The sequence below is a fragment of the Grampus griseus genome (assembly GCF_964374135.1).
Source record: "Grampus griseus genome assembly, chromosome: 2".
Classification (NCBI taxonomy): domain Eukaryota; kingdom Metazoa; phylum Chordata; class Mammalia; order Artiodactyla; family Delphinidae; genus Grampus; species Grampus griseus.
In genome coordinates this window covers 148136821-148163794 of record NC_139018.1, presented here as the reverse complement: position 1 = coordinate 148163794, position 26974 = coordinate 148136821, and the positions used below count along the sequence as shown (strand labels likewise).

Genomic DNA, 26974 nt, shown 5'->3' with positions numbered 1-26974 from the left:
AGAGTGTCTGAATGAGACTAGAAAATAAACAACTGTCAATGCCAGCATCCTGTTGGGTTTTTCTGAACGTTTTGAGAAACTTTAGAAGACTTGATATATTTACAGAAATGTGGAATGCTCATCGTGCTTTTTTATTTTTAACTATTTTATCCATGTTGTTCAACCCAAAACTAGCTAGGGCATGGAGTAGGAAGTAATTTGGATCAGCGGTACTGTCCCAAACTGCTCTCGTCAGACACAGGGCCGAGTCCAGCGTCTACGTGGCACATGATATGGAAAAGAGACCTGCAGCAGTGACACTTAGCACTTACCTAGATCCTTCCAGGTTGCAAGGGGGTGTGACACGGGCTACCCTTAATGCCCATCAGCCGCTCTTGAGTTTGATCCTGTTATTTCCCGTCATATAGAGCAGGAAACTGAGGTCTGGAGACACTCATTGAGCAGATTATGATCACACACCTGGCAAGTGATGAAACCAGGCCTGATATCCAGGCTTTCAACACCAGAATCACCCACACGAGGCCCCATAACTTAAGTGCCATTGGAGTTCTATCAACGTCCAGAGACCAGGGATGCTACTATTTTAGAGTTAATCAGGAAGAATGCCTAGAAGAGATGGCATTTAAGGAAGCCATAACTTCTCACATTAACTGACAATTATTTTCTTTTTACCCTTTCATCAACTGAGTCAAACAAATAACTTTTCCTAGTCTAGTTTTATCCTTACCAGAAATTGAATTATTGTTTATAATTTTAATAAACAGCTAATCCACTCAATTGAAGGACAAAACCAACTCGATGAAATGATGAAGGAAAATCCAATCAAATGATCATTTTGTGACATATAAGCAACACACAAAAAAGAATGATTTAATTCTTAATTGGAGAGTCTCCATATTCCCAAATATATTCTTCCGCTCTGTTGAGGTGTAGTGTCTGTGTATCTGTCATCCCCATACCCCTCTGTGTACCCACCCATCTATTATCCACCCGTCTGTTCACCCACCCAAACATCCACCCACCCATCTATCCACACCCCCACCCATCCATCACTCAGATGACAGAGGAGATGGACAGAGGGACAGTGGATGGAGGATGAGCTGTGGGGTGGAACCACTGCTCCCCTGCTGACCCTTCATGCGTGCTTTCACCAGGAAGCCCACCGTCCTACCTGGTCCCGAGTCCGTATGCCCAGCAACCCTCCAAATTGCACAGGGCCCTGCTTGGTCCCCCAGGTTCACTCTGACACCCCCTCCTGACTGTGGCCCCTCAGGGGGAGCAGGGTAGTCTCCGATGCCTCCACACTATTCAGCAGTGGGATCTCGACCAAGCTGCCTGTGGCCTCATCTGCTCAGAATCCAGGGTCTGCAGCCCCAGGGTCCATCCACCCTCTTGTCGGTCACGAGACGGTGAGCAGGTCCCGCTCTCTGCAGGGTGGTCTCAAGTGGGGAGGACGGTGATGGGCTCAGGGGAAAAGGAACAGTCCGTGTCCCCAGATCTCGCCCGCACACCGGATGGCGTTGCCGTATTTGATGCTCATGACAATGCATGAGTAGCTTCTCCTTCTGTGAAAAGGGGAGAAAACTGGGGTTCAGAGGGTGACTGGGTTCAGAAGTGGCTTGGTAGGACTGAGCAGTCTGGGGGGACACAGGTCCACAGTGAGACCGAGAGCTGCGCCCGCATCTCATGGGGACCAGCGGACCCGCCAGACCCTGGAGCCGGGCGCACCCAGCACCCGCTCCTCGGCCAGATTCCACCCCCAAGACTCTTCAGATCCTTCCAGTGCTCACGAGTGGATCCCTGAAGTTCTGTCTGTCCACATTGTCTCAGAGAGCGGGATTACTGGGGGCTTCATCATGGGCTCAGAAGAAATACTTTCTGCTGTTCTGGACTTTTTTGAATTTATATAATAGCTCTAAAGAAAAACGGAGAGCATTTTTAAAGCAGGAGCAAAGTCACAAACCCACAGAGCTAAAGCTCAAGTTTAATTCAGATTTGCATGTAGAGATTTTTAAAGTTCCTTTGTTCTGCAAACTCTCCTTTTAGCAAACATTCCTGGACTTCCTTTTCAATACACGCTTCAGGTGGTACAGGCAACAACAGAGAAGCCCAGCTCTTGAGGATGTTTTGCAACTTTCTTTAAAGATCCTAGAGCTGTCCGGGTTTGACCCCCTCGGGTGAGCCCCCCGGTCTCCAAGCTCGCGGGGTGTGCTGGGACAGGATGGCCCTCCACCAGGCACCCTCATCTCAATTGTTGCCTTTGCCCCAAACGCCTGCCGTGCAGTCCTTGACAGTTTCTCAGAAAACAAGTGCTCTCCTCAAAATTCCTGGTAACTTGGCCAGAGCAAAGCAGAAATTAAGGTATCAGCCCTATTGGAGTCTCCATTTCTGCCGTGTTTTTAAGTCAATCCCAGGTAAAAGTTGTTTTAGACAGAAGTTTTAGAATATTTACGTAGAGAAATGATACTGACAGTGATGAGGAGACAGCTTCCAAACTTCAGTAAGAAAAGCAGAAAAGCAGAATAGCTTTTGCTGCAGAATGGATTCTTTTGAGCACGTAGGTGGCACGTACTGTGTGCGGGCGCTTTCTCACCCTGTAAGCAGCCTCCCTGCACACAGCAGCCTATAAGTAGCACGAGCGACACGGGACCCACGCCCAGGCCCAGCTGAGACGGGGGGCAGGGGGAGCGGGTGGGCTGCCCCATGCAGCACCGTCCACGACACCCCCGGTCTGTCCAGGCTGCATTGACCTTGGGTCCCCATTCCCACCTGTCCCATCCCCCAGCCCAGCACTGGACCCTCAGTACCTGAAGACAGTTACTGGAGGGGGAAAAGCATCAAATTCTTGGCTTCAGGTTAAAAAATCGAGAGTCTTAGTGTAAGTCAGGTAGGATTTAGGAAAATAGTGCACCAGGAAGCACTGATTCTTCCGGACACCCTCCCACCTGCCCATCCGGCCTGGAGGTCAAGGAGGGGCAGCTGGTGTTCCCAGCCGTCCAGGTCCATTCAGTGTTGATCCAGCGCCCTCCTAGCCAGACACACACAGCATCCTCATGAAAGGCAGCGAAAACTCCCCCCGGAGGTGCTGGGATGAGGGACCCGGGCGCCCCTTCCAGTGTTGCCTGCAGAAGAGAGGGGACACTACAGGCCATCACCCCGGCTCCCTGGGAGACCGTGAAAGAGGGGACAGTCCAGTCTCAGAGGCTTTCCCGCCAGGCCGGCCAGCACCGTTATGGGAGAATACGTCTTTGTTTGATGAGGCCTCCCCACTACCCCAGCAGGGACTGACGGGCCTGTTAGTGGGTGTTCAGTGGACTTGGTAAGTGCCTGTGTGAAATGACACATTAATTCAAAGCAGGGTCACAGACATGGGTGGACTTTGTGGACGGGTCCCTGTGAGTCCTCCCAGCCTTCTGAGGGGGTCTCCTTTGGGGGCTCTGGGCTCGCCCCGTGTTTTGCAGAGCTTCCCAAACACCCTCTTTGTCCCTCTTCCATCCATCATCTACTCAAATGAGAGAGCCAGTAACGCAGTGTCCAGCCCAGGAGGTGGCAGGACAGGCCCCGGGCTGCAGGGATGGATGGGGCCGATGGGGTGGCAGAAATGGCAGGAGGCTAGGTCTGGTCCCCTGAGGGCCCTGGACTGAGCACAGTCCTTGAACCAGTCACAGAAGGTGTTCGCTCTCTGTCCGGCCCGAAGCGTCCTCATTTCAGACAACCCAAGAGAACTAAGCCAGTGCTCTATCCACATTCCCTGTTCTCATTCTACTTCCCAACACCCGGCTTGGTCTGCCCTACGTCACCGTGGCCTACAAGCTCAGGTTATCTGAGAGTTTCTCTGAAGTTTGAGACACCCACCCATCCATGGGGGGTGGGGAGTCAAGGTCATATTTATTTCTGGGAACCCCCAGGGTCAGGGTCAGTGGACGGAGGTTGCAGAGATGAACGAGAAGGGGACCTGTAGGAAGACGAGCCTGAGTGGATTTCAGTCACCTTCCCCTCACCCGCCGAGAAGACCCCCTCATCTGTTCCCTGTGTCCGCGAGCTTGTGCTCACGGCTGCAGGACTGAGTTGAAAGCAGGTGTGACCATGTGTCCAGAGGTGTCTGGCAGCCCATGTCCGAGCAGCTGAGGGGGGTCTCGGGCCTGGAAGACAGTGACACACGTCGGCTGATTAGCCCTGAGTGGGAGCCACCAGGATACGGCACCAGGCACACATTCAGTCCATTCAGCAGGATAAAAATCTATGCCTGTATCAAGGCTGGCGACTTTGAAAAGAGCAAATTGTAGTCAGAGTCTATAGGCAGAGGGTTTAATAAGCAGGTTCGTTTGAGGCATTGTGAAGTTCGGGTGTGTGACGGTACATTTCCCCAGAGCACACTGACTCTTGGGACCCCGATGAATGGAGGTCTCAATGGAGATGGTTTTCTGTGGAAGCCGGGAGTCAGAGAGGCTGAGTTTGAGGAAATCGCTTAATCCTTCCACACCTCGGTTTTCTTATTGATGAGAAGGACAATAATAGCAGCTAACTCATAAGATTGCCATGAGCATCAGTTGAGGTAATACACCAAATTGATGCTTTATACCTTTTTCTTGAGACGTAGTCAATAAGCAATAAACACTCGGGTTACCAGCACCGAGCTGATTACAGGCACTGGGCACAGGGAGGACGTGCAGGGCTGTCCTCTTGTCGGCTGGCAGCTGTACCCCAGGTCACCCCAGGGGCTCTGAGGACCTGCTGGGAGCAGGTGGAAGGCTCCCTGGGGATGGAGGAGGCAGGAGGGGGGGTTCGCATGCCCACTCAGCTCTAATACCAGGAATTGTATGTAGGAAGCTTCTAACTGAAATTTAATTTAGTTAAATTTGGGCAAAAAGGGAGGTAGGGTTCCTCAAAGTCTAAGTTCTTGAACAATTTTAATGAGAAGAACTAGTAGAAAATATGTGCTCTGGGGCTTAACCCACTGCTTCCTCGGGGATGAGAGAGATGGTCCTAATATATTTCATTCCAGCTTGAATTTGGGGGATCTCAAAAAGACTGTCCATCACTTAGCCTTTGGGAGGCTGGTCAGCATCCCTTTGGATCCATGTATTTCTCTGAAGCAATGCAAGTCTCTCTTGGAGGGTGGAGCTGGACGCTGGGTCCCCGGCAGCTCACAGCCCACGATGCTGCTGGGCGCCAGGAGAGGAGATGGCTGAATCCCGCAATGACGTGTTTTCACCAGGTGCACAGGCGACCGAAGTGGAGTCCACGCGTCCCAAGCCCCCAGGCGTGGTGCTGACCTTGCCGGGCCCACTCTGACACACACCAGCAGAGCAGTGACAGCCCCACGGATGAGTGGCTCTGTCTTTGCAGAGTTATCGTCCATCTCGAGACTCAAGGGCAGGCTGTCAGCTCGCCGCCCGGGGACCAGGGCGCACAGTCCCCATCATCAATCCTGATGCATCTCGCAGAGAGGCAGGGCCTGCGAGAGTCTCGGAGGTGTGTCCCCAGAAGCTCGATGGGCCCCGAGGAAGCTCCTCAGCTGAGCCCTCTGCACGCAAACCTCTCAAATCTCAAATACAGCATCCACGAGCTGTGGCTTTCTGCGCGGCCACGTTCACAGGCTGTTCCCGGAGACACTTGCTTAGGTCAAAGAAAGGATTTGCCTTCTGTTCCTCCTCCTTTTGGACGAAAACACTTATGTTTTAATTAAATAAGCCATAGGGCACTCCGGAGCTTGTCATCAGGAAGACACGAACGGAGCGAGAGCCCATTAGCGCGAAGGTACCCCCGTCCTGATCGGCCTCCGCCTCCAAGCTCCGGAAAGGAGGGTCATGACCCAAGTTCCCTCTGAGCCCTGAGGGTAGCCGCACCCCAAGCTCACAGGCAGCTGGTGCTGTGACACTGCTCCCCTAGCTCATCTCTGACCAGCTCTGCTGGAACGGGAGCTCCACAAACACACCTGACAACACACCTGACGACACACCTGAGGACACACTTGGAGCGTAGGAGCCAAGAGACCCGGGCCACCTGGAGGACACAGACAATGGGCGGCCCCTCAGAGGAAGGGCGTCGAGGCGCTGCAGGAGCCTGGGGGAAGAATGCACCCCCAGATACCCCGCAAAATGAACAGGCTGTGGGTGTCAGAGAGGAGACGTGCCAGTCCAAGTGAATCCCCGCCTGCCGCTGTGACAACACCCGACCTGATGGGCCGGGCAGCCGCTTCCCCCAGAAGCCGCCTGAGTCTGTTCACTGTGCCAAGAACAAGCCCCAAGTGGAGGTGGCCCCTCCTGACTGTAGTAGCACAAAGTTCTTTAAAAAAAACACATCCCAATTTCAAGGAGAGGAGCCAGGCTTGTGACTCTCCCTGCATCTCAATCTGCGGTTCTAGCCTCGTCCACAACAGATGGGGGTGACAGCGGGCCAGGGTCCCGGTCACACGGACACATGGAAGCCGACAGATGCCCCTGGTGGCGATCATCGGGACACGGACACTTCTGGCCAATGGGCCCCCATGGAGCCTCTCACATGCATGGGTCCTGGGATGATCAGTGACCCAGAGGTATAGTGTGAGTCCATCTCACAGGGAAATGAGCCAACAGAAAACGTGTAAAGAGGCAGGTGGTGAGTGGGTTTGTAAGTTAGGACGTGTCTGGTTGCAGGGGTCAGACACCCAGCAGTAGCCTGTGGGCCGTGCACGGTGGCCTGAGGCCAGGCTCTCCTACGGCTGCAGGGGATCAGCTCCAGGCTCAGAGGGCAGGGAGCTGCTCTTGTCCATTAGAGAAACGGGGGTCCTGGCCCGACCCTTCATGGTCATGCAGCCCCACTTGAAAGGCCTGCCCTTGGCGTAATCCTCTGCTGTCTCCTTCTGGAAATCGTAGTGATCCCTGAACAAGGACCCACGTTTCCATTCTGCACTGGGCCCAGCAGATCCCATGGTCCACTCTGGCCAGGAGGGGGGTTCTTCTGATCAGGTCATGAGAGCCCCCCTTGGAGCTGAGAGTGGGGCCGGCCTTACCCAACCCGTAGGCCAGGAGTCAGGAACGGGTGCCCCCCAAGGAAGTGGGGGAAGGAAAACAGGTGCTGAGTGACAATGCACCCCACTAAAGCGGGGGGCCTTTACCTGGCTCGGAGATGCCAGCTCATCTTTCAGCAGGTGTCTGTGAACGATTAATATAGTTTATACTTAATGGTTACATGTAAAGGACACACTATTACAATCATTTCTCAGGTGTGTGTGGATAGTAACCTTTGGACCAAAATCTGCATTGCTTGGTTGACAAGGGAAATATGTCTTGAGCTTAGACTGGAGTGTAAGTTCAGAGGAAAAGAACATTCTCTGTCCTGGACCCTCCCACAGACCAGTGCTCCACAGGTATACGTAGAATGGCTGTTGAACAGAACTTCAGAAATAACATGACAAGATCTTCTCTGACTAGACCACATCTTTACGCATTCACACCCACTTTTGTACCAAATACAGAATTATTTAGGTTCCTGTTCCCTCCCCCTCCCCCAGGCTCAGAGGTTCCCAGCCGTCACTTAGGAAATGCCCACAGGGCTGTCCCAAGGACGTGGTGAGGCCTCTGCGGCCCCATCCGTCAGCTCGTCTCAGGTTCTGTCTCCTGGAAAGAAGTCCCTGTGATGCTGGGGCAAACGGGCTCCACGGCTGGGGAGCAGCTGTGCGCTCGTGGCTGAGATTTCCTAGTGACCTTAGCACGTGGCCCTTCGAAGTCCTCCGAAGCCCTCCAGTAAAGAAGTCTGCTTCACTTGACAGAACTTAGATTCCACCAGTGCATTTGCTCCTGGAAATGTTTGGGGTAATAATACCTGTCTTTGTTTGGCAGAACTGCTGCCCCAGGTCTTACTGCAGTTCTCTAAAGAAAACCAGACGCCACCGTATGCTGACTTTGCTCAGAGAAAGGGCGGGCCCCGTGCAGAAAAGTGAAGGGCAGGTGGGTGGCATCCTGGCCGGCAGGCGGGTCCAGCAAATCGTGATGAAACTTCAACTCTTAGGGATAAATTGGGGACACAACGCTGAATAATGTACGATCCGTTTCCCAGAGGCATTTACAATTCAGTGGGGTCGTAGGGTGCCACCTCAGCTGCCTGGTGGGGGCTGCGTGAGCCCGTGTGTTGATCGGGGAGGATGCCGAGGCTGGAAGGGGAGCTGAGGCGACGCGTGTACGGCACACGCGGCACCATTGCCCGTGAACCATGGTACCCGCGTGGTAACTGTGCTGCCGAGGGTCACGTCACCTCTCCCCACGCGACTTTCCTCTCCGACGTGGATGGGGGGGCGGGGGGCGGTGGACATGGGAGGTGGACAGGGCTGCGAAGCAGGACGTGGAAAAGTGGTGACAATGCCGCAGGTGCCGAGCGTGGTGCTTCACCAATGGCATCCGTCCACCAGGATCCTGGGAAACAACGCCTGCCCCGCTGCCACGCAGAGGGCAAGGTCTGGCCTCCCCCAATCCCCCCTGAAAGCTGAGGCCACATCCCTCCTGCTCCCACGGGCTCAGCACAATTTTCACTGCAACTCGTGGAAAAGTAGAAAACTGAGGTCCGGGCCCAGCCGGGTGCTGCCTCACCTGACGCCATGCAGCCCTGTAAGCCTGACTGTCAGCGTTGGTGACACTCGGAGCCTGGCAGGGCCTGGGGTCCCAGCAAAGAGTAACGTGGATTCTCCCGTCAGCAGGAACTGACAGAGTTAGTGCCTGACAAGGCATTCTTGGAACTCTCCAACTTTTCAGGTCTTCTCAGAGCCCAAAATGGAGACACTTGCAGTTGAAGAAGCAACAATTCCAACCTCCACCCACTCCTGTGTTTAAGTGTCAGCCCCACCCGACCAGACTCAGCCCAGCATGCCCACCCCCAGCACCGCTGCCCCAAACAGTTCCTCTCTAGCACAGGGCCTGACTCCGAAAACACAAAAGCACGTCCTCAGGCAAACTAAACACATCCACGTGCCACGTCTTATTACCAAACCATGTGGAATGCAAAATAAGAGTGTTAAAAATGAGCCTCGCAGTGATGGGGGTGACTCGCATTGTATCCTGGGCACCGGCCGCTGGGAAGCTGCGTAACACCGGGTGCGTCTCCTCCAACACACGCGCACAGAGCCCGCAATAACTCAAGGTATTTTATCACTGTATGTCCGCAGGCCAGGCATCAGATGGGAAAAACACTCTTGAAACAAAATTAAATAGTTTTAGATCTAATTTTACCAGGCTGAACTGGGTTGCAAATTGATTTTCGTGGAATCTAATAGAGAACACACACGTTGCCTCTTATAGAAAATCCACCTACCACGCTGCTTTCTACTCCACTGCTTGCTAGAAGTAATAAGAAACTAATATTTCACAAGGCAGTGTGTCTCGTTCTGTAAACGGCCTCTGGCTCTGAAGGAGCCGGGAGCGGCCTGTTGGGGAGCCCAGCGCAGCGGCCGCTCCGTCCGGCACCCGGAGTGCCCAGCCAGCCTGTGCTCACCGGCCTCACCTCGTCCTCGTCCGGCACACACTCGCTTTTCTGTTCATTTTCTCCTCTTCCTCTTCCTCACACCTGCCTCCAAACACAGGCAGCGTTGGTCTGTGACACAGAATGGGCATCGTCATATCATTGGACGACCTCTGCCCCCTCCTGGAGGGCTCCCTGACGTCTGCTCCCTGGGCAGGCCCCTGCCTAGTTCTCTCTCTGTTAAAGCATCCCTTATAGTCCTGGTCACAGGACATAGGGACTCTTCTCTGCTTGGTCACTTCCCCAGTTTCCTCAACAGCAACTCTTAAGACTGGAGCACCTCCAAAACGATATCACAAAACCCCTGAGCAGGTGAATACTGACATTTATTTACAAGGCAGTCTTAGGGCACGATTATCCACACCGCACCACCATGACTCCTGCAGGCTGCCTGCAGCCCCTCCTGATGCCTGAGAATTCGTTAGCAACTTAACCAGGAGGCTGAGAGGCGGGGTCCCAAGCCACAGACGTGGACGACCCTGCCAACCGACAAGAGTTCACTCAGAAAGGAGGGAAAGGCTGCACTGTGGTGAAATCCAGGAGCAAAGGAAAAGGACCCTGTTGACCAAAATTCTGTTCGGTCCCATCTGACTAGTGCCCACGCATCCCATGAAATGGTCCTGTCTGCAGATCGCAGGATCTTATCATGAAAACAGAAGGGAATCCTCCCCCGCATGAATTCCACATTCTAGTCGGGAGAGGTGGGAAGTCAAGCAAGTGTGACACATAGTGTTGAAGATGCTGATAAAGGCTGTACAGAAAATAAAGCAGGAAGAGGGAGTTCTAGGCTGTTCTATGCTATTCTGGAACATTCTAGATCCTGGGGTGTAGTAAGTGCTCCATCAATCTTCGCTGAATAAACAGGTGATGGAATCAACGACCAGCTGTTTCCTCCCTGGGTTCAAGTAGCCAGACTGACGGGGGACAGTACTTGATGTGAAGGACATAGAGGCACAGGGGCAGGCGTGGTCGGGGGCTGGGAGGGAGGGGTCTTCTCAGCACTCTGTAGGACTGATGTCTGTCAATACGTGTGACCCTATTACGTGGGGTAATGGGGAACATCATGGATCATTACACACGTCAGAACGGTGGAGGGCTGCTAGGGTCAGCTCCGGAAGGGTGATTAGCAACCCTCACTTGTCCTGAGACGGTCTGCATGAAGAGACCAGTCCATTAGGGAGCTTCAAATTAATAAACATCATTTCATACATTAGCCAAGAGGTCCATTCTAAAGAGAAATAATTAAACTTGCAAATTCAGATACTAGCAGTTTGACCTGCTCTCTAAACAATTACTTATGTGATCAGTTGTTCTATTTTTGGTTATTGAAGTATCTAATTCTTGTAAGAGATAAGAAATTAGCCACATTCAAACTGCCCTGAAGAAGAAAACAGTGTTGACAACCAGTCTAAACAAAGCCCGCGGAGGACAGGGCGACCTGCAGGGAGGTTCTGTCATGTCTTGTTTCTAGTTTCCAAATGAGCTCAACTCAGTACTTAAGTAATTAAAGTAATATTAGAAAATAAAAGAAAAATAATCCTGGATCCGGTGGCCTTTGGGAATGTAAGAGGCGACAGCATCCGCTCAAGGCCTAGAAAGCTGCAGAGAATGATGGTGTCCTGTGACGCGCTGGATGGTGTTAAGGGGCAGAGAAACCTTTTTATAAAATGGAAATAGAAGGAAAGCTATAAAATAGAGGGACTTGTGGTTAGCATGTCTCCAAAGAGAGGAGGGCGGGGAGGCCAGAGGATGCCAGCAGAGGAAGCACCAGACGTGTGAAGAGCCAGCAACATGGAAGGAGGACTTTGGGGACGTGAATTGCAGAGCCTGTGCAGGACTCGCCCCTCGCGCAGAGGGTTGTACCTGTCACCGTATCTGCAGGTCACTGACAACAGTTCTCGGAGGACTTGCATGGGTCTTTAGGGTCAAATTCTCACCTCCTGAGAATTTCCTGCTTCAAACTGGTTCTTTAACTCAATTCCTGACCCGAATCACAGGACCATCCCTCGAGGCCTCACGGGTCCTCAGAGCTGGTGAGCAGTGGAGGCTCCCCATTTCAGCCCCAAACTCCCTGCAGTTCAACCTCCCACTGGAGCCCTTGGTCACCTGCTCTCTCTGACCAGGTGACCAGGAGCACCCTCCGCCCCTACCAGGGACCCCTCTGTGGACGCACGACTCACTGTGTCACAGACGAACACAGGAAACCGCAAGACAACAGGTTTTTCCTCTCGCCTTGGACGTTGGAGCTGACATCAACACCACCCTCCACCAACCGTGAGCGCCAGCAGCCCTGGAACCAGAGGAGACCGTCCCAGACCGTCCCAGAGGGGGCTTCCCACGGCAGACACCTGTGTGAGTGACGTGAAGCGAGAACACATCTGTTTTCCTAATTGGAGAAACACATTTCAATCTGGGCAAAAACTTTGCCCAGAAAAGTCTACAAGACAGGTGCTACCAACCAGGGTGCTGCAGGCCAGGCACTCGGCACCTGGACAGACAAGGGACGTTTGCTGAAGGAGTGGCTGGTGGGCCTCGACCACACTGGCCAGAAGGAGGATCAGGAAGATGTCCTGGAAGCAACTCCGGCTTTCCCGTCAGGTCTCGGAGCCTGGAAAGGCCTTGGACAGCGTCGCGCGGAGCTCAGCTCCCCACCTCCCTGGCCATCCGCCACCCGTCCCCAGGTTGGCCTCTCCCCGCGTGATGGAGAAGGTGGCGCACAGCGTGTCTGGCCGCAGGGACGTCGGGTCTGACACCGCGCACTGTCCAGCAGGACCACTGTCCTCAGTGTGAGGGGCGGAGCCCAAAGTAACCCTTGCACCCTGAGGTTCGTGGGGGACCCGAAAGGAATCTAGAGAGATGTCTACACTGGCGTGTGCACCACTCCCTGTGGAGCATCAGAGGACAGCGCAGGGCTTCCCAAGGCCCTGAGCGCCCTGGCGAAGTGTGAACACACACCTTTAGATGCAGATTTTCTGCTGTTTAAATGCACTTTCTGGCAGAGCCCCGTCCCGTCAGTCACATGTCAGCCATCCGTGTCTTTGCCTGCTGTTCACGTAGAATGATCTGGTGTGAGCTGTTTTGTTTTAGGCTCCCACCCCTGCTTCCCAAAATAATCCAGGTGTAGCTGGGATGTCTGCGTGGTCCTCAAGGCTGCTCGCAGCACCGGGACCGTGGCCTGGGCAGAACCCTCCGGGAGGTGGCATGGGGAGCTGGCATGGGGAGGTCTTAGCCCATGACTTTGAGGGGTAGCTTCCCAGGAGGAGAACAATGTGCCCGAGAAATTAAACCACGAGGAAATGGTGGATTCCATAAGAGACGTCTTATTGCTCCGACAACTCCTTGAGAGCCATGCTTCTAATTCCCGTGCACTGGAGGTCCTATTTTATAAGCATATTTATTAGCCGTCCTCCCAGCGGCAGGAGCTACTGCAACTCTCACTTAGGGGATCCCTTCCCATGAAATTTGGGAGCTTTGAAGAGGAATTCAGGCGTTGGATATTCCTGACTTCCTTTGAGTCTGTAATGGATGAAAAAGTCTCCTCCTCTTCAACCCCCATCCCAGCCCTGCACGAAGGGTCTCCCGGGTAAGCCCAGAGACCCCAGCCTCACACCCAGGCCAGGGTGTCGACTGCAGAGTCCTCACCGGCTCATTTGGAAGTTTCAGCCCCTTGGAGCATAAACATGGACGGTTATTGTGCTTTTTTCTGCTTTTCTTCTTTTAACCTCCTCTGTCCCCTCCTCCTCTTTGTCCCTCAGTGAGGCTCAAGCAGGCCCGTCACTTTCTAGTTATTTCCAATCTATGAAACTCAGCCCAGATGGAAGTTGACCATCTCATAACCGAGTCTGAGCCCATCCAGGGAGATGGAAGGGGAAACATCTCTGTTTAATTGGCCAAAGTCGAGGTGTGTCCACCAGATATTTTAACTGGCCCCCGTGTCCCCTCAGCAACAGTTTCCAGATGTCGGGTCTCCCGGGGGCAAGTGCGGGGTGATGCTGGGGACCGTGTCTGGGCCTCAGACCCATCTTGGATGAGAGTTTTCTCTCCCCCTCCTTCTTCTTCCCTCCCTCCCTTTCTCTCTCTCCCTCTCCCCCACTCTCCCCTCTCCCACCATCCCTCCCACTCACCCCTCACAATCCAGAAGGTTTATGTTTGCTGCCCTCCAGCCCCCTGGGGGCCCCTGTTCAGAATCAAGACTCCAGGCCCATGGTGGTGAGGATGCACCCAGACAGAGCTGCAAAGGTAGCCCCTCTGCCAGCCTGGCCTTCCCCTCCCCTGACTTGGGTCATCCCAGACTCACCTTTCAGTGGAAGTACGCTTAGCTCTGGAGCCAGGCCTCCTGTGCGCAGTAAGGGGTGGGCGGTATTATTAGCTATCAGGTCACCTCCTGCAAGATGCCCGCCCCCCCACCGACCTCCCGGGTGCCCCTGGACAGGCCAAGTCCCTGAGCACCCTTCCTTCCTAGCATTAGAGTGTGAAATTATTGGTTAGGGGTACAACTAATTTGCATTCGATGAAGATTTGTTGAGTGAATATATTAGTGTGCTCGGGCTGCCATGACAAAGGACCACAGACACAGGTTTAAACAACAGACATTTATTTCTCATAGTTCTGGAGGCTGGCAGTCTGAGATCCAAGTGTGGGCAGGGCTGGTTCCTCTGAGGCCTCTCCCCTGGGTGTGGACGCCGCCTTCTCCCCGTGTCCTCATGTGGTGGTCCCTCCACGAGTGTCTGGGTCCTCACCTCTTCTTTGAAGTCACATGGGATTACGATCTACCCTGAAGACATCATTTAATCTTAATCGCCTCTTTAAAGACCCCATCTCCAAATGCAGTCACATTCTGAGGTCCTGGGGGTCAGGACTTAACGTGAATTTTGGGGGAGGACACAGTTCAGCCCATACAAAGAACGAGGAACAGACACAGGCTGGCTGCCTGTTTCAAGACCAAAAGCATGAGTTTTATGCACCTGGGAGTTTCCAGAAGAGCCTCACTCCTTGTGAGAAGCAGACCCTCTTGTGTTACAGAACTCGGGGCAGACCCAGAGCTTTTCTTCGCCTGAATCCCCTTGTTCATAGATGGCAGCTTGAAAATGGCCTCTTAAAATACACATTCCTGAAAATCTGCAAGAAAATATCTTTGCCTTTCCTCCAAAACATTATTCCTTTCTCCTACCTGCATGGAGGTTAATTATTTTCTTACTTCCCGAGGTCACCCACCTGTTCAGGCTGATTTGCGTTTGTGTTTGGATAGAAGCGGCATCCGTTCAAGACATACCTGTGTTGGGGGAGAAGATACAGTCAGGGAGGAAAGTGGGTCAAGTCTGAGGGGGGCCATCTGTCAGAGTGCGTTTTGGCAAAAGGAAAACATAAGAAGGGAACGTGTAAAGGAGGCTGTGGTTTGTAGCCCAAAGGTACTGACCGCGCTCGGCGGCTTCCAACTGTCACCTTCTTTCTGTTTCGCAGCTGAGCTGGGCTGGACGGGGCAGCGCCTGGCCCACAGACGCAGAGGACACAAGCACAAAAGCTCACTCCAAACGGTTGAAATAGGGCAGAACCCAAGTGCGTGATTGATCTAATTTTTAAAAAATAACCTATTAACTATTTAGTGTTTTGCAGTAGAAGATCAAATCCTTAGGTATTTTAGCAATTACGCTTTTTATTAAAATTTCCAGCAAACATGTTATTTCCCATGGACGGATTTTCTAGGTAACTGACATGGGCTCGTGCCGCAAGACATTTTTTAAATTTTCATCTTACTTGGTAAAAACTGTTTCATAAATTGTTGATAAACACAACAGTCTGTGAAAGCAAACACGGCTTTCACAAAAGCAGGCTCCAAAACATCAACATTTTCCAGCTCCTCGTGGGTAAACTGAGTCTCCTCAGCTGCAGGGCATGTGGCGGGTCCTGATGCTTGCAACCTTCCGTGGCCCGCATCCCGCTCACGTGGGTTCTTGCTCCCTCTGTTTCCATATGTACGGCTGTCTGGACGTGAGTCCAAGGACCGCTCCAAAGAGCCTTATCTTTGAGAGTCTTCTTAAAGCCTTTTAAATACATTGGAGCTTCCAAATCTATAAAGTAAGCAAAAAAGAAAAAAGAAAAAGATAAACCCACGTCCCGATAAGGGGGCCTGACTGCACCTACAGTTTACCTTTAGTCCCAGCCGTTCAAGGGTGTGTGTTGATATCTCTCTATGGTTTTAGTTTGCATTTCCTTAACGTGTACCACCGTTGAATGCTTGGAGATGTGTTTATTGGCTATGTGAATATTTTCCTTTGTCAAGTTTCAGTTCAAGTATTTTGCCCATATTTTTAATTTGAATTTGTTGTCCTTTCTTATTACGTTATAAGAGTTCTTCTTTTATTCTGGATAAAAATCAGTTGTCCTGATTGTAAATATATTATCCCAATCTGTGGCTTGCTTTTAGTTTGCTTAACAGTGTATTTCATTGAGCTGAAATTTTTAATTTTGATGAAAATTATATTTTCTTTTATGATTGGTGCTTTCTATGTCTAAGAAATCTGCCAACACGGAGACCATGAAAGTAATCTCCTATATTTTCTTCTAGGAGTTTCATAGTATTAGATTTTATGATCCATTTAGTGAACATTTTCATTATGATACAAGATAGAGCTCAGAATTCACTTTTTTCAAGATGGTGTACAGGTTTTCAGCACTGTTTGTTAAAAAGACTTTCTTTCACCTCAGTGTATGACTTTGAGATCTTTGTTGAAAATCGGTTGATCACACAGGTGTGATTCCATTTCTGAACCCTCCATATTGTTCCATTTTTCTATCTTTATGTCATTACCAAATTGTGTTTGTTCTTCATTATCAATATTGTCAACCAATGGGATCTCCTCCGTTTCCAGGAAACGGCTTCTGCCCCTGAAAATGCTTCTCCGTGTGCTCCAGAAATATCTGAAATCACATCAACTTGGGCCAGAGCCACTTATTTTGCAGTGAGCGATGAGGTTTATAACACAAATGCCCTGGATCATTCCAAGTAATTCATTAAAAACACCGTTAATATGATGGATGGTGACCAGAACTCCCCTAGAAACAACCCCTGATTGGAGGCCACCCCAGGTGCTCTCCTCACAGGAGCCAGTCCAGGTCAGTGCACCTCACTCAGGCCAACATCCAGCTGGTTCACAGGGCCCCTGGGCCCGAGCTGAGAGCCACAGACACAGCTGTGCGGCAGGGAGCACCCAGCCCTTCCAGCCGCTTTCCCTGGAGGAAGACCCTCTCCTTCTTCTGACTCTCCAGTGAGAGGCTGGGAGTCCTGTTAACCAGCTGCTTTCAGCGGACCCAAACCAGAGCTGCGAGAAAGAAAAGCAGGGCCTCTATTTTCCATCAGTAAGTAACCGGCATGAAACCAGGTTTTCAAAGGTGACCGTGAGGAACACAAAGACCAGAACCAGTTGACTACTGGGGCTCTGCTCACCTGGAGCCAGTAGAAGTAGATACCAAACTGACAGGCACATGTCAAGAAAACAACTACCGAAAAAGTCATCGACAGCAAATAATTTCTTTTAGAATTTTTCTAAATAGAAAATGTAATTCCTCACCCTTTTTCCTAATGACCTTCTAAAGACTCGGTCTGGGGGAATTCCCTGGCGGTCCAGTGGTTAGGACTCTGCACTTTCGCTGCCAAGGGTGCAGGTTTGATCCCTGGTCGGGGAACGAAGATCCCGCAAGCCGTGCGCTACGGCCAAAAATTTCTAAATAAATAAATAAAGACTCGGTCTGTCCTTTCTTAAGAACAATTGTTTCTCAGTCAGAGGGTATGTGCCTTCAGGGTTAAACATTTCTCTTTCATGAAGTATCGTGGCAGGAGATGGTAGTTGGGGGCTTCAGGTGGGCTGACTCAGCAGCTTTGGTGCTTCCTGCCTGGTTTGTCTGCTGGGTTTAAGCCGGCCCGTGAAATCCAAAATCCACCGAGGAGTGGATGGGGCAAGAAGGGATAGGGTTCACAGAAAAACCACAGGATGTCCAGTCAAATTTGAATTCTTTTTTATTTTTTAAATTGTAGTAAAACTTGCATAACATAAAATGTACCATATTCACCTTTTTAAGCATGTAGTTCAGTGACATCAAGTACATTTGTATTGTTGTGTAACCATCACCACATCTGTGTCCAGAGCTTTCTTATTTCCTCAAACTGAAACTCTGTCTTCACTAAACAGCTCTCCCCCTCTCCACCCCACAGCCCCTGGGAACCACCATCCTCCTTTCTGTGTCTATAATTTCTACTTCTCTAGGGACCTCATCTACGTGGGTCATACAGCATTCGTCTTTTTGTGCCGGCTTATTGAGTTTAGTATAATGTCTTCAAGGTTCATCCGTGTTGTAGCCTGTGTCAGAATTCCCTTCTGGGAACTTTTAAAGACAAATAATATTCCCTTGTGTGTACAGACCACATTCTTTATCCATCCATCCATCCTTCCATCCGTGGACACTTGGGTGGCTTCCACATTTGGCTATGGAGAATCATGCTACTGTGAATGTGGGTGTACAAAGAACTCTTTGAGTCTCTATTTTCAGTTCTTTTTGGGTCTATACCCAGAGCAGAGTTGCGGGTTTCACAGTGGTTGAGCCATTTTACATTCCCACCAACAGTGCACAAGGGTTCCAATTTCCCCACATTCTCACCAACACTTGTTACTTTCTAGGTTTTTTTTTTGATAGCAGCCATCCTAATGTGTGTGAGATGGTGTCTCACTATAGTTTTGATTTGCATTTCCCTAATGATGAATGACGTTGAATATCTTTTCATGCGCTAATGGCCATTTGTATATCTTCTTTGTAGAAATGCTTATTCAAGTCCTTTGCCTTAAATTTGAATTTCAGATAAACAATGAATAATTTTTTTAGTGTATGTATGTCCCACATGATATTAGAGATGTATAGACACAAAAAAGTATCTGTTGTGTATTCACAACTCAATCTTAACCAGGTGTCTTGAATTTTTATTTGACAAATCTGGCCACCCTAGAAATCGAGAACTCTGATGGATGGAAAACAATATTTAAGTATTTCACAGTTCGGCTAAGGTGAGCTCTGAATTGTTTTAGTGTGTTTTTGTGGGTGTCTGGCTGGTAGCCCTGCTTTATTAGAAGATTGTAATTTCATTTGGAGAGGCTCGAGACTAAATCATTTGAGCTTCACACTCTTTCTGGGACATTATTGGGCTCCCTTAATGAAATTATAACTCAAGCAAGAGATTTCATTCTCGTGTAGTAAATTAGCTCGGCCATGAGGGTTTGGGGAACTGGGCCTTCCCTGGGCTTATTCTTCGTGTTCGGCAGAGTGAAGAGGTAGCAGGCCTTCTGTACTTGAGTTATTTATTGTTCTCCGAGTGAACATTGTATTGTTGCTCGTCCCTAACGGAAACAACAGCTGTTAACAGGCTCCTGAATGAATTTCAATGTGAACTCCCCTGGCCTCTGGAAAGCTCAGCTAAAGAGAAAACAGGCTCAGAATTGAAAGAAAAAGAGTAAGTTTCAGGCCTGAGTCTGGACACCTGGAGGCTGACTGCATAATAAGCAGCCGGTTGACGTTTCCAGGAGAGATCACACTTAGATGAGCCCCAAACCAGAGCTGCTTTCCTACGACAGGAGCAGACAAAGGCAGCATGGTGCACGGAGCATGTTAAAGTGTCCCTGACGAGGGACCCTGGACAACCCGGCCAAGGGCAGGGCAAGGGCAACCCCATGGCGACCCTGTGACACACTGGATGAGCAACAGGGATTCTGCCTTCTGCGGTTTTCTAAACATAGTCAAGGTTCACATGGAAAGTCACGAAGCTGCAGCCTCGAGGGGACAGAGCCGTGAGGGGCAGGGGTCTGAGCACAGCGGCTCTGGGGGTGTCGGGGCTGAGTTCTCCTGTGGACTCACTTCTGGTTGGGGTTAAGGTTAGGCTTAGGGATTAGGGATTAGGGTTGGGTTAGGGGTTTGGGTTAGGGGTTAGGGTTAGGGTTGGGTTAGGGGTTTGGGTTAGGGTTAGGGTTGGGTTAAGGGTTTGGGTTAGGGTTAGGGCTAGGGGTTAGGGGTTAGGGTTAGGGTTGGGTTAGGGGTTTGGGTTAGGGTTAGGGTTAGGGGTTAGGGTTGGGTTAGGGTTAGGGGTTAGGGGTTAGGGTTAGGGGTTAGGGTTAGGGGTTAGGGTTAGGGGTTAGGGGTTAGGGTTAGAGTTAGGGCTCTGATATAAGGAGCTTTCCTCTGGTCCCTTCAGTAGTCATTCTTTCATTTCTCCCAGTTGGGCTTCAACCCACCTGTCCTTCGTCTTTGTTCAGAGGGAAATAGCTGAGCCCTTTGGTCCCAAGCGCCACCCCCTCTCGGGTCCGAGTTCCCCTCTGCGCTGTGCTCAGGAGGTCTGCAGCCAGGACCACCCCCGGGGCTGCAGGCAGGGGGTCCCTGGGCTCCTCTCCCACTTCAGTTACCGCCCCCACTTCAGGGGAACCTCTAGGGCCCCTGACCGTTCCCTCCTCCTGTTCAGTCTACTTTTGCTCAAACAAACAGTAACTATATTTTACAGGTTCCATAAGTCCTTTTTTTTTCATGCCCTCAAGCCCACAAACAGGTTCTCCACTACTGGGGAGAAATAGTCTTGGCTCTGTTTGCAGGACTCTCGTTTCATTGAGGCATTTCTTCACTGGCCTTAGCTCCTCTCTGCGAAACGTCCTTTGTCTGCAGGCCCTGCCCACCCAGCTCCCTGCAGGCTCAGGCTAGGGGGCTGCCCTGCAGATGGTGACTTCGTTTTGAGGGACATGGAGATGCCAAAAATAAGAAAAGAAGAAAGATGGAAATCATAAAGTTTAAAATTGAATGGAGAGGGGAATTTGATAAAATGCTGTCAGAAATTCAATAAAAGACTGAACCAGAATGAAGTGGCTAAAACCAAAAATGACCTTTCAACCTCCCATGTCCAAACCCTCAGTAATAAGAACATATGAAAGCACTGAGTTTTTCTGGAACTCGATGTCAAAAGTGCATTTCCTGTCCTTCTTTTCTTTCCAGACAAAGTGAGCACGCTGTCCGCCTTCATCGCTTCCTTCAAGCACGTGAGCCCCGGGGCCGCACACACGGAGGATGAGGACAACCTCAGTAAGCAGAGCCCCTCCCCCGAGAGCCAGGGTCCCAGCCCCACGTGCAGAGGGGGGACCCCAAAGGCTGAGACCCTTGGGGTGGTGGGGGGCACCACCTGGGCTTCCCAGAGCAGGAGGACCTGCTCCCACCCCCCTGGGATCCCTTCCCCGCCTGGAATCCCGTTCCCCCCTCCCCAGGATCCCATCCCCCCCCAGGATCCCATCCCCACCTGGAATCCCATCCCCTCCTGGGATCCCATTCCCCCTGGAATCCTGTCCCTACCCGGGATCCTTTCCCCACCTGGAATCCCAATCCCCCCGTGGAATCTCATCCCCCCCCCATGGAATCCCATCCCCTCCTGGGATCCCATCCTCCCTGGAATCCCGTTCCCCACCCCCAGGATCCCATCCCCACCTGGATGGTAGGAAATATTAGCAGTGACTGTGTGATTGAGAACTCTAGGTTCTGGAGTTCTCAAGAAAAAAATCTAGTTCTCTGGGACCATCCCTTCTCTCTTTCCTTTATTTTTTCCCCTCCAAACCAAAAAGGGGAAAAAAAGAAAAGAAAAATGAACACAGCCTGTTTGAACAGTTTGTACAATTATTTAACAAGGAAAGAGCTGGACGGGTGCCTGCAGTCGAAACAATGTTTTGGCTCATGAAACCGGAGAGACAACAAAGCCGTGTGGGGTGGGGACTGAAAAGCCGGTTGGGGATGGATCTGCTGGGAGTGTGGAGGAGACCCCAGAGCAGAAAGAGCATGTGTGCCAGTGAGGGAAAGTCCAGGCGTGTCTGTCGGGTGGTGCACCCCCTCTTGCTTGTAGAAGGAAAACATGGGGGATGAAACAGTCCAAATGACAGGAACACCGCTTGCATTTCAGAATTACCTGACAGGTGGTTACATTTGCAGCTGGAGTCAGGCCTGTGCTTGTGGGGAGCGAGAGACTAGCTGCCGGTCACTGGGTTTTGGTGGGGCCAGGAAGCCACGGCAGGAGGGACTGGCCCTGGAACGTTGTCCAGTCAGCCTCAGATTTTAAGAAACACGACAAGCTCTCATGAATATCCCCTTCCCACAAAACACAGTCACCAACAAGATGGGAAGCTGAGGCTGTTACCCTGACTGTTCCACAAAAGCAGAGTCACAGAACTGAGCAACCTCAGTGACCCTGTGGTTTGAGCCCTTGTTTCCTAGATGGAGGCGAGTGTGGAGGGTGTGGACAGGGTGCCCGTGGGTCAGAGCACGGCCTCCCCACTGCCCACAGGCCCGACCTCGCAGGTCCCATGAAGCTCCAACGGCTGGTTCTGTTCTCTCCTGACCAAAATTGGAAAGTTTCTAGGACTTCGTTAACTTAGTTAACTTACCGGTAATTACTTCAGTAACGTGGAACACACATGCACACCTTGTCTTACCACCCTTCCATTTACTGTGCTTCACGGATGCTTCTTACAAATTGAAGGTCTGGGGCCACCCCACATCAAGCAAGTCTATCGGCACATAGTTTTGTCAGAAGTAATGCCACTGCACACTTAATAGACTGCAGTCGAGTGTAAACATAACGTTTATGCACTGGGAAACCAGAAATCCGTGTCATTCGCTTTATTGCAGTGGCCTGGAACTGAACCCACCATATCTCTGAGGTGTGCCGCATGTACACACACACACACACACACACACACACACACACACATTTACTTATACATATAAAAATACACACGTGCCCCCAAGCTGACCTGGACGTGTGGACAAAGCTATTTGATAAGCACGTGGAATAGATGCCTTGAGGAAGAAGATCTTACTCTGTTTCATCCCCTTTCCTGCTCGAGCTGCTGGGACCCTGGCTGAGTCTAGTCTCCCCGCAGGAGCCCTCTCTCCCCATCCAAGGGCAGGGGAGCCTGACGGCTGCAACACCAGGCTCCAGCTTCACAGCCTTGGGCAGTGAATCCATCCCTCAGGGCATCAGTGCCCGTGTGAGGGGCAGGGAGGGTGGCCTGGTGATAGAGTTGAGGATGGAATCAAGTAGGAGGAGGATGCACGAGGATGTTTTAGGCAAAGACCTGGAGAAACAGGAAACGTGGATCAGGTTGGCTGACGCTAGTAATTAAGGCACTTCCCCTAACTCAGCTCACAGCTGAGAGGTAGACACTTAGAGATGAGAATGATTTTTAATTGTTTATTACATGTTAAAGTGCCTTTGAAATGCTTGGAAAACCTTATTTTCTATCAGCAGATTAGTCATCCCCCTTTGTAATATGTGCTGTTATTGAAGACCCTGTTTTCATACATTGTTCAAAGGTAAACCTCCAAATGAATGCACTTGTCGTAATACCTCTCATGAGCGTTGCCAGTGCAGTGCTATTAACGTGCGTCCAGATGCCGTGGACGTCGGGGAAGGGGTGTGTGTGTGGTGTGTGCGTGTGCGGTGTGTATACACATCAGGGAGGAAGGGAGGTGACAGAAGCCAGGGTGATTCCTCCTGGAAGTCTCCTGTTTTATCTTCAGACCCTGAGGGTGGGCGCCTGTGTTTGGTTGAAGTGAAGGCCCTGCCCCTCCCTGTGAGGCCTCACCTCTCAGGACCACCGGGTTCACCCCCTGCAGCCTCACGTCCTCGGTCCGCATTCATCTCTGCGTGGCGCTGGAGCCTGAGCCCCGGTGTGAAGGGTGGAGCTAGGTCGGGGTCGGGCCGTCAGAGGCTCAGCCTGCAAGAGGATGGTGCCTGTGAGTCTGTGTGCGGACCAGCCATCCTCAGGGTGGGTTTCGGCTGAGTCTACAGGAAGATGCAGGTTTTTCATTCTTCTTGTCCAGGAGGGCAACTCTGAATGCGAGCTTCCTTGAACGCGGAAAAGGAGCCAGTCACTGCCCCAGCCCATAGCCCATCCCCTCCGTGCCCACCACTGACTCAAGGGCGTGATTGACTGGGTCACATGAGGAGGGGCCGAGAAGCCCACTCCCTGTCAGGCCCACAGAACAGCACTGGGGCCTGGAGGGAGGGAGGGAGACCCGCCTGCCCCACTGGCCTGGTCCTTCCAGGACGCGTGGGGCCCACCTGGGAGAGAGGCGTCTCCTGTCTGCTGCCGAGCCTGACCCAGGAGCTGTCAGGGTCAGGTCTGCGCCCGACCACAAGGCCAGGACCAGGAGTCCCGAAGCCCGCGTGGCCGCAGCTCCCACAGCCATCCCCTGAGCACCACCTCGGACCCTCCTTCCTGCGCCAGTGGAGACTCCAGGCCCTGGGCTCGATCCCGCCGGCCAGGCCCATCCGATCTGGACGTGGCGGACCCGATGGCCGGTTCTCTGTATTTCCTACCTACAGACGTGGTGCCGGGAAGTCTGGCAGCGTGATGACGAGACAAATGCTGGCCCTGAGGGGGCGTCGAGGAAGGAGACGCAGCTGGTGACACACAGGCACCTGCACTCACCCGGGGCCTGGCCACCTGGAGGCGACAGCCGAGGACTGGCCCCTGCGTGGCTCGTCCATGTCCAAGCAATGGCAGCGGGAAGCCCACCTTGACTTGGAAGAATGTTTCTCGCCTGGAAAGTGAAAGCCCAGCTACTGCCAGACCAAGATAAAAGTCTTCTCTTTCCCCACAAAATGCGCTGCTTGCACGCGTTGGACATTTGACTGTAGCACTGCCTGTGCTGACGCTTTCTGTCGAACAGGGTGGGTGCTCCCCGGGATCAGGAGAGGGTCGCTGTGACAGAGAAGCAGAGGGAAATAATGCCGTTTCACCTTTTCCTCCCGTGCCTCTGACTCAGACGCTCCCCTCTGTGCCTGGTGGTCTTCACTTTGCCAGCGATGGTTCTATTACTGCCGCGGGTGGTGTTTAGCTCATGTCGTTTGAGGTTATTTGCCTCTTTTTTTCCTGATTTCCGCAACAGAAGGACACGTGTGACTGTCTGGAAATCTGAGGCTGCCCACACGGACCTTCGACACGTGTGGTCATGGATGTCTTGTCGGGTTCGGCGAGGGCAGGAGAGTTCCCAGGGTCAAGGCCGCAACCACCCGCGGGGACACACGACACGTGGCCTCCGAGGCTGCCTTGAGGGAAGGCACTTGGCGTCCAAGTCAGACGTTTTCTGGGGGGACTGTGGTGTGAGCCCCAGGTGGGGCACAGTGGGCCCCAGACCCCTCACACCCCCTGCTCCCCCCCTGCAGGGCTGAGGGCCCTGCCCTGTGCTTGTACAGAGAGACAGATGGACAGAGACAGACAGAAATAGAGGGGCCGGGGTGCGGCAGGGGGGGGCAGGTGAGCCATTAAGGGGACTTCAATCCACTGCTGACTTTTAATATGTGCTTCCCCAGGCAGACACTTCACACACGATGGGGGGTAGGTTTCCTGCAGAGCTACTCCCGGCTCTGACGTGTATGAGTCTCTGAGCTACGACTGGCGAAAATAACAGTTATTTGGGGACTGAATTCCAGAGTGGGATTAAAGGACCCACTAATTCTTATACCCTCGTATGAACTGTCCACTGGAACTGCCTCCAGTGTACCACACACACATTCTCAGAATCAGATTGCTTTTATCACACAGTAAACATTCTCTGACCAACTCCTGCACCCAGAACCCTGGGAACACCCCAGCAGCTGGGCCGCCACTCTTCCCTAGGACTTAAAAAGGCGACGGCAGCTGTTCCCTCTTCAGTGGTCACGATCAGTCACTGTAACGCAAAGCACTCGATCTGGAGCCTGCGACGTTCACAGATGGCACTGAAAGTTTTTGTTCATTGTCTCCACTGATCCTGGAAAAGTCCCGTGTGGCCGGTTGTTCGTGCACCGCTCAGCCGCCAGCACCCGGAGTCCTGCCCACACTTTTCCCTCCCGCCTCTAGAGATGGACCACCTGGTGCAAACGCCTTCTGGAGTCGGCGGGGCCTCCGCAGGTGACAGGACAAAACCCACCCCTGGAGAGCTGGGGAAAAGCGTCCCCTGCAAGAACGGGCTCCCGACGATGTGGGATCAGCGTGACCTTTGCCCACGTGTGCATGAGAAGGGCCATCTGTCGTGCTGGCCGCCGTGTGAGGCTAGGCGTCCACTTCCCTTTTGCGTGTCCTGTGCAGACACCAGATCGGCCCAGGGTGCCCCCGGCGTACCCAGATAAAGGGTTAAGGTCGGCCACCTGCCCCAGGGGGGCCCAGGGAGCAGCCAGGCCAGGAGGGCAGGCGGAGACTAGGCCCTGCCCTGTCCCCACCTCAGGGTGAGCCCGGCATTCGGCCACGGACTGAGGAGCAGAGCCCTGGGCTGGGGAGATGCGTGGGTCCTGCAATGCCCAGACCTGAGCAAGCAGGTGGGGGGCAGCTTCCCCAGTCTTCTGGGAGCGAAACTTCTCAGCCTCTAGACTGTCCACCTCTGGGTTATTCTCTCTGACGCTGGGTGTGTGAAACCTATCAACTCAATGGAGGAGAAAATGAGAATCATTTCCTGGGTCGGGGAGGGGGCTGCCGAAGAAGGAAACGTGAACTTGTGGGATCAGAGCTACAGTTCTGTAAGAGGATCGCATGGACCTGGCAGGGACCTGGCGAAGGGGCTGGCAAACCTCAGCCGCACCAGACCAGCAAGGCAGGGTCCCCCCGTCGCCACCCCTCCTCGGCCCGAGACTGCCTCACGAGAGCCCGTGTGTCTCCAGCCCTTCTTTCTGGGGGTCCTGGAAGCCCAACTCATGAAATAAGCAGGGAAGTTGGGCCTTGACAAGATGCAGCTTAGAAGTGTCTGCCTCCCTTTTTCCCGCTCTTTTCAAAAGTGCAGTTGACTCTCCTCAGTGTCAGGGGTTTTGCTAAGTCCTTTACGGGTGTCCTCTAGCTCAACCTCATAATAAGCCCTAAGGCACGTGCTACCAAAACCCACATTTATCCTCTTAAGAAAATGGAGTTCAGGCAGGTGGAGGGACTGCCCAAGGTCATACACACCAAGGTCGGGGGAGACTGTGACCTCTCACCTGCTTGACCCCAGAGCCGTGGAGTGACCACCGCCCACCCTGCAGCTTTCCTGACCTCATGCAAACTCAGGAGGCCAGTTAAATGGAGCATCTGGGCCATGTTGGGGGAGCAGAGCCCCTAATCTGCTCGTTTGCAAAAACCAGCATGTGATATCACCCCCAGAGAGCATATCAGGATGGAGCCCAGAAGTCTGCACTCCCATCAACTTTCATTAATTACTGATCATCGAGGAAGGGGTCTTCACCCGCGCTCGGATCTCCGTGGCTCACTTTAAGGATAGCAGTCCTAGGATGTCGAAGAGAAGAGTGCGGAAGCAGTTTCAGTGCAAGTGGAGGGAAACCTGGGTCTGCCGGGCTGTTCCTCCTAGATAAACCTTCTCCTCAGAAGGCTCAGAGGGCATCTGACATGCCAGCCACTTTAGTCACACTCACAGCCACGCTCAAGCCCCACGTCGTGGGAAATCAGTG

At 52.3% G+C, this 26974-nt stretch overlaps 1 protein-coding gene across 1 annotated transcript in view; it reads left to right on the top strand.

The window, feature by feature from the left end:
• The window catches only part of ADARB2 (adenosine deaminase RNA specific B2 (inactive)), a gene marked incomplete at both ends in the record, with an annotated part of 361049 nt that overhangs the window by 234880 nt on the left and 99195 nt on the right, over window positions 1–26974 (top strand). The window contains one exon of the mRNA XM_082646969.1: window positions 20509–20595. Coding sequence (XP_082503095.1) covers window positions 20509–20595 — 87 coding nt within the window. The remainder of the gene's footprint in view (window positions 1–20508; window positions 20596–26974) is intronic.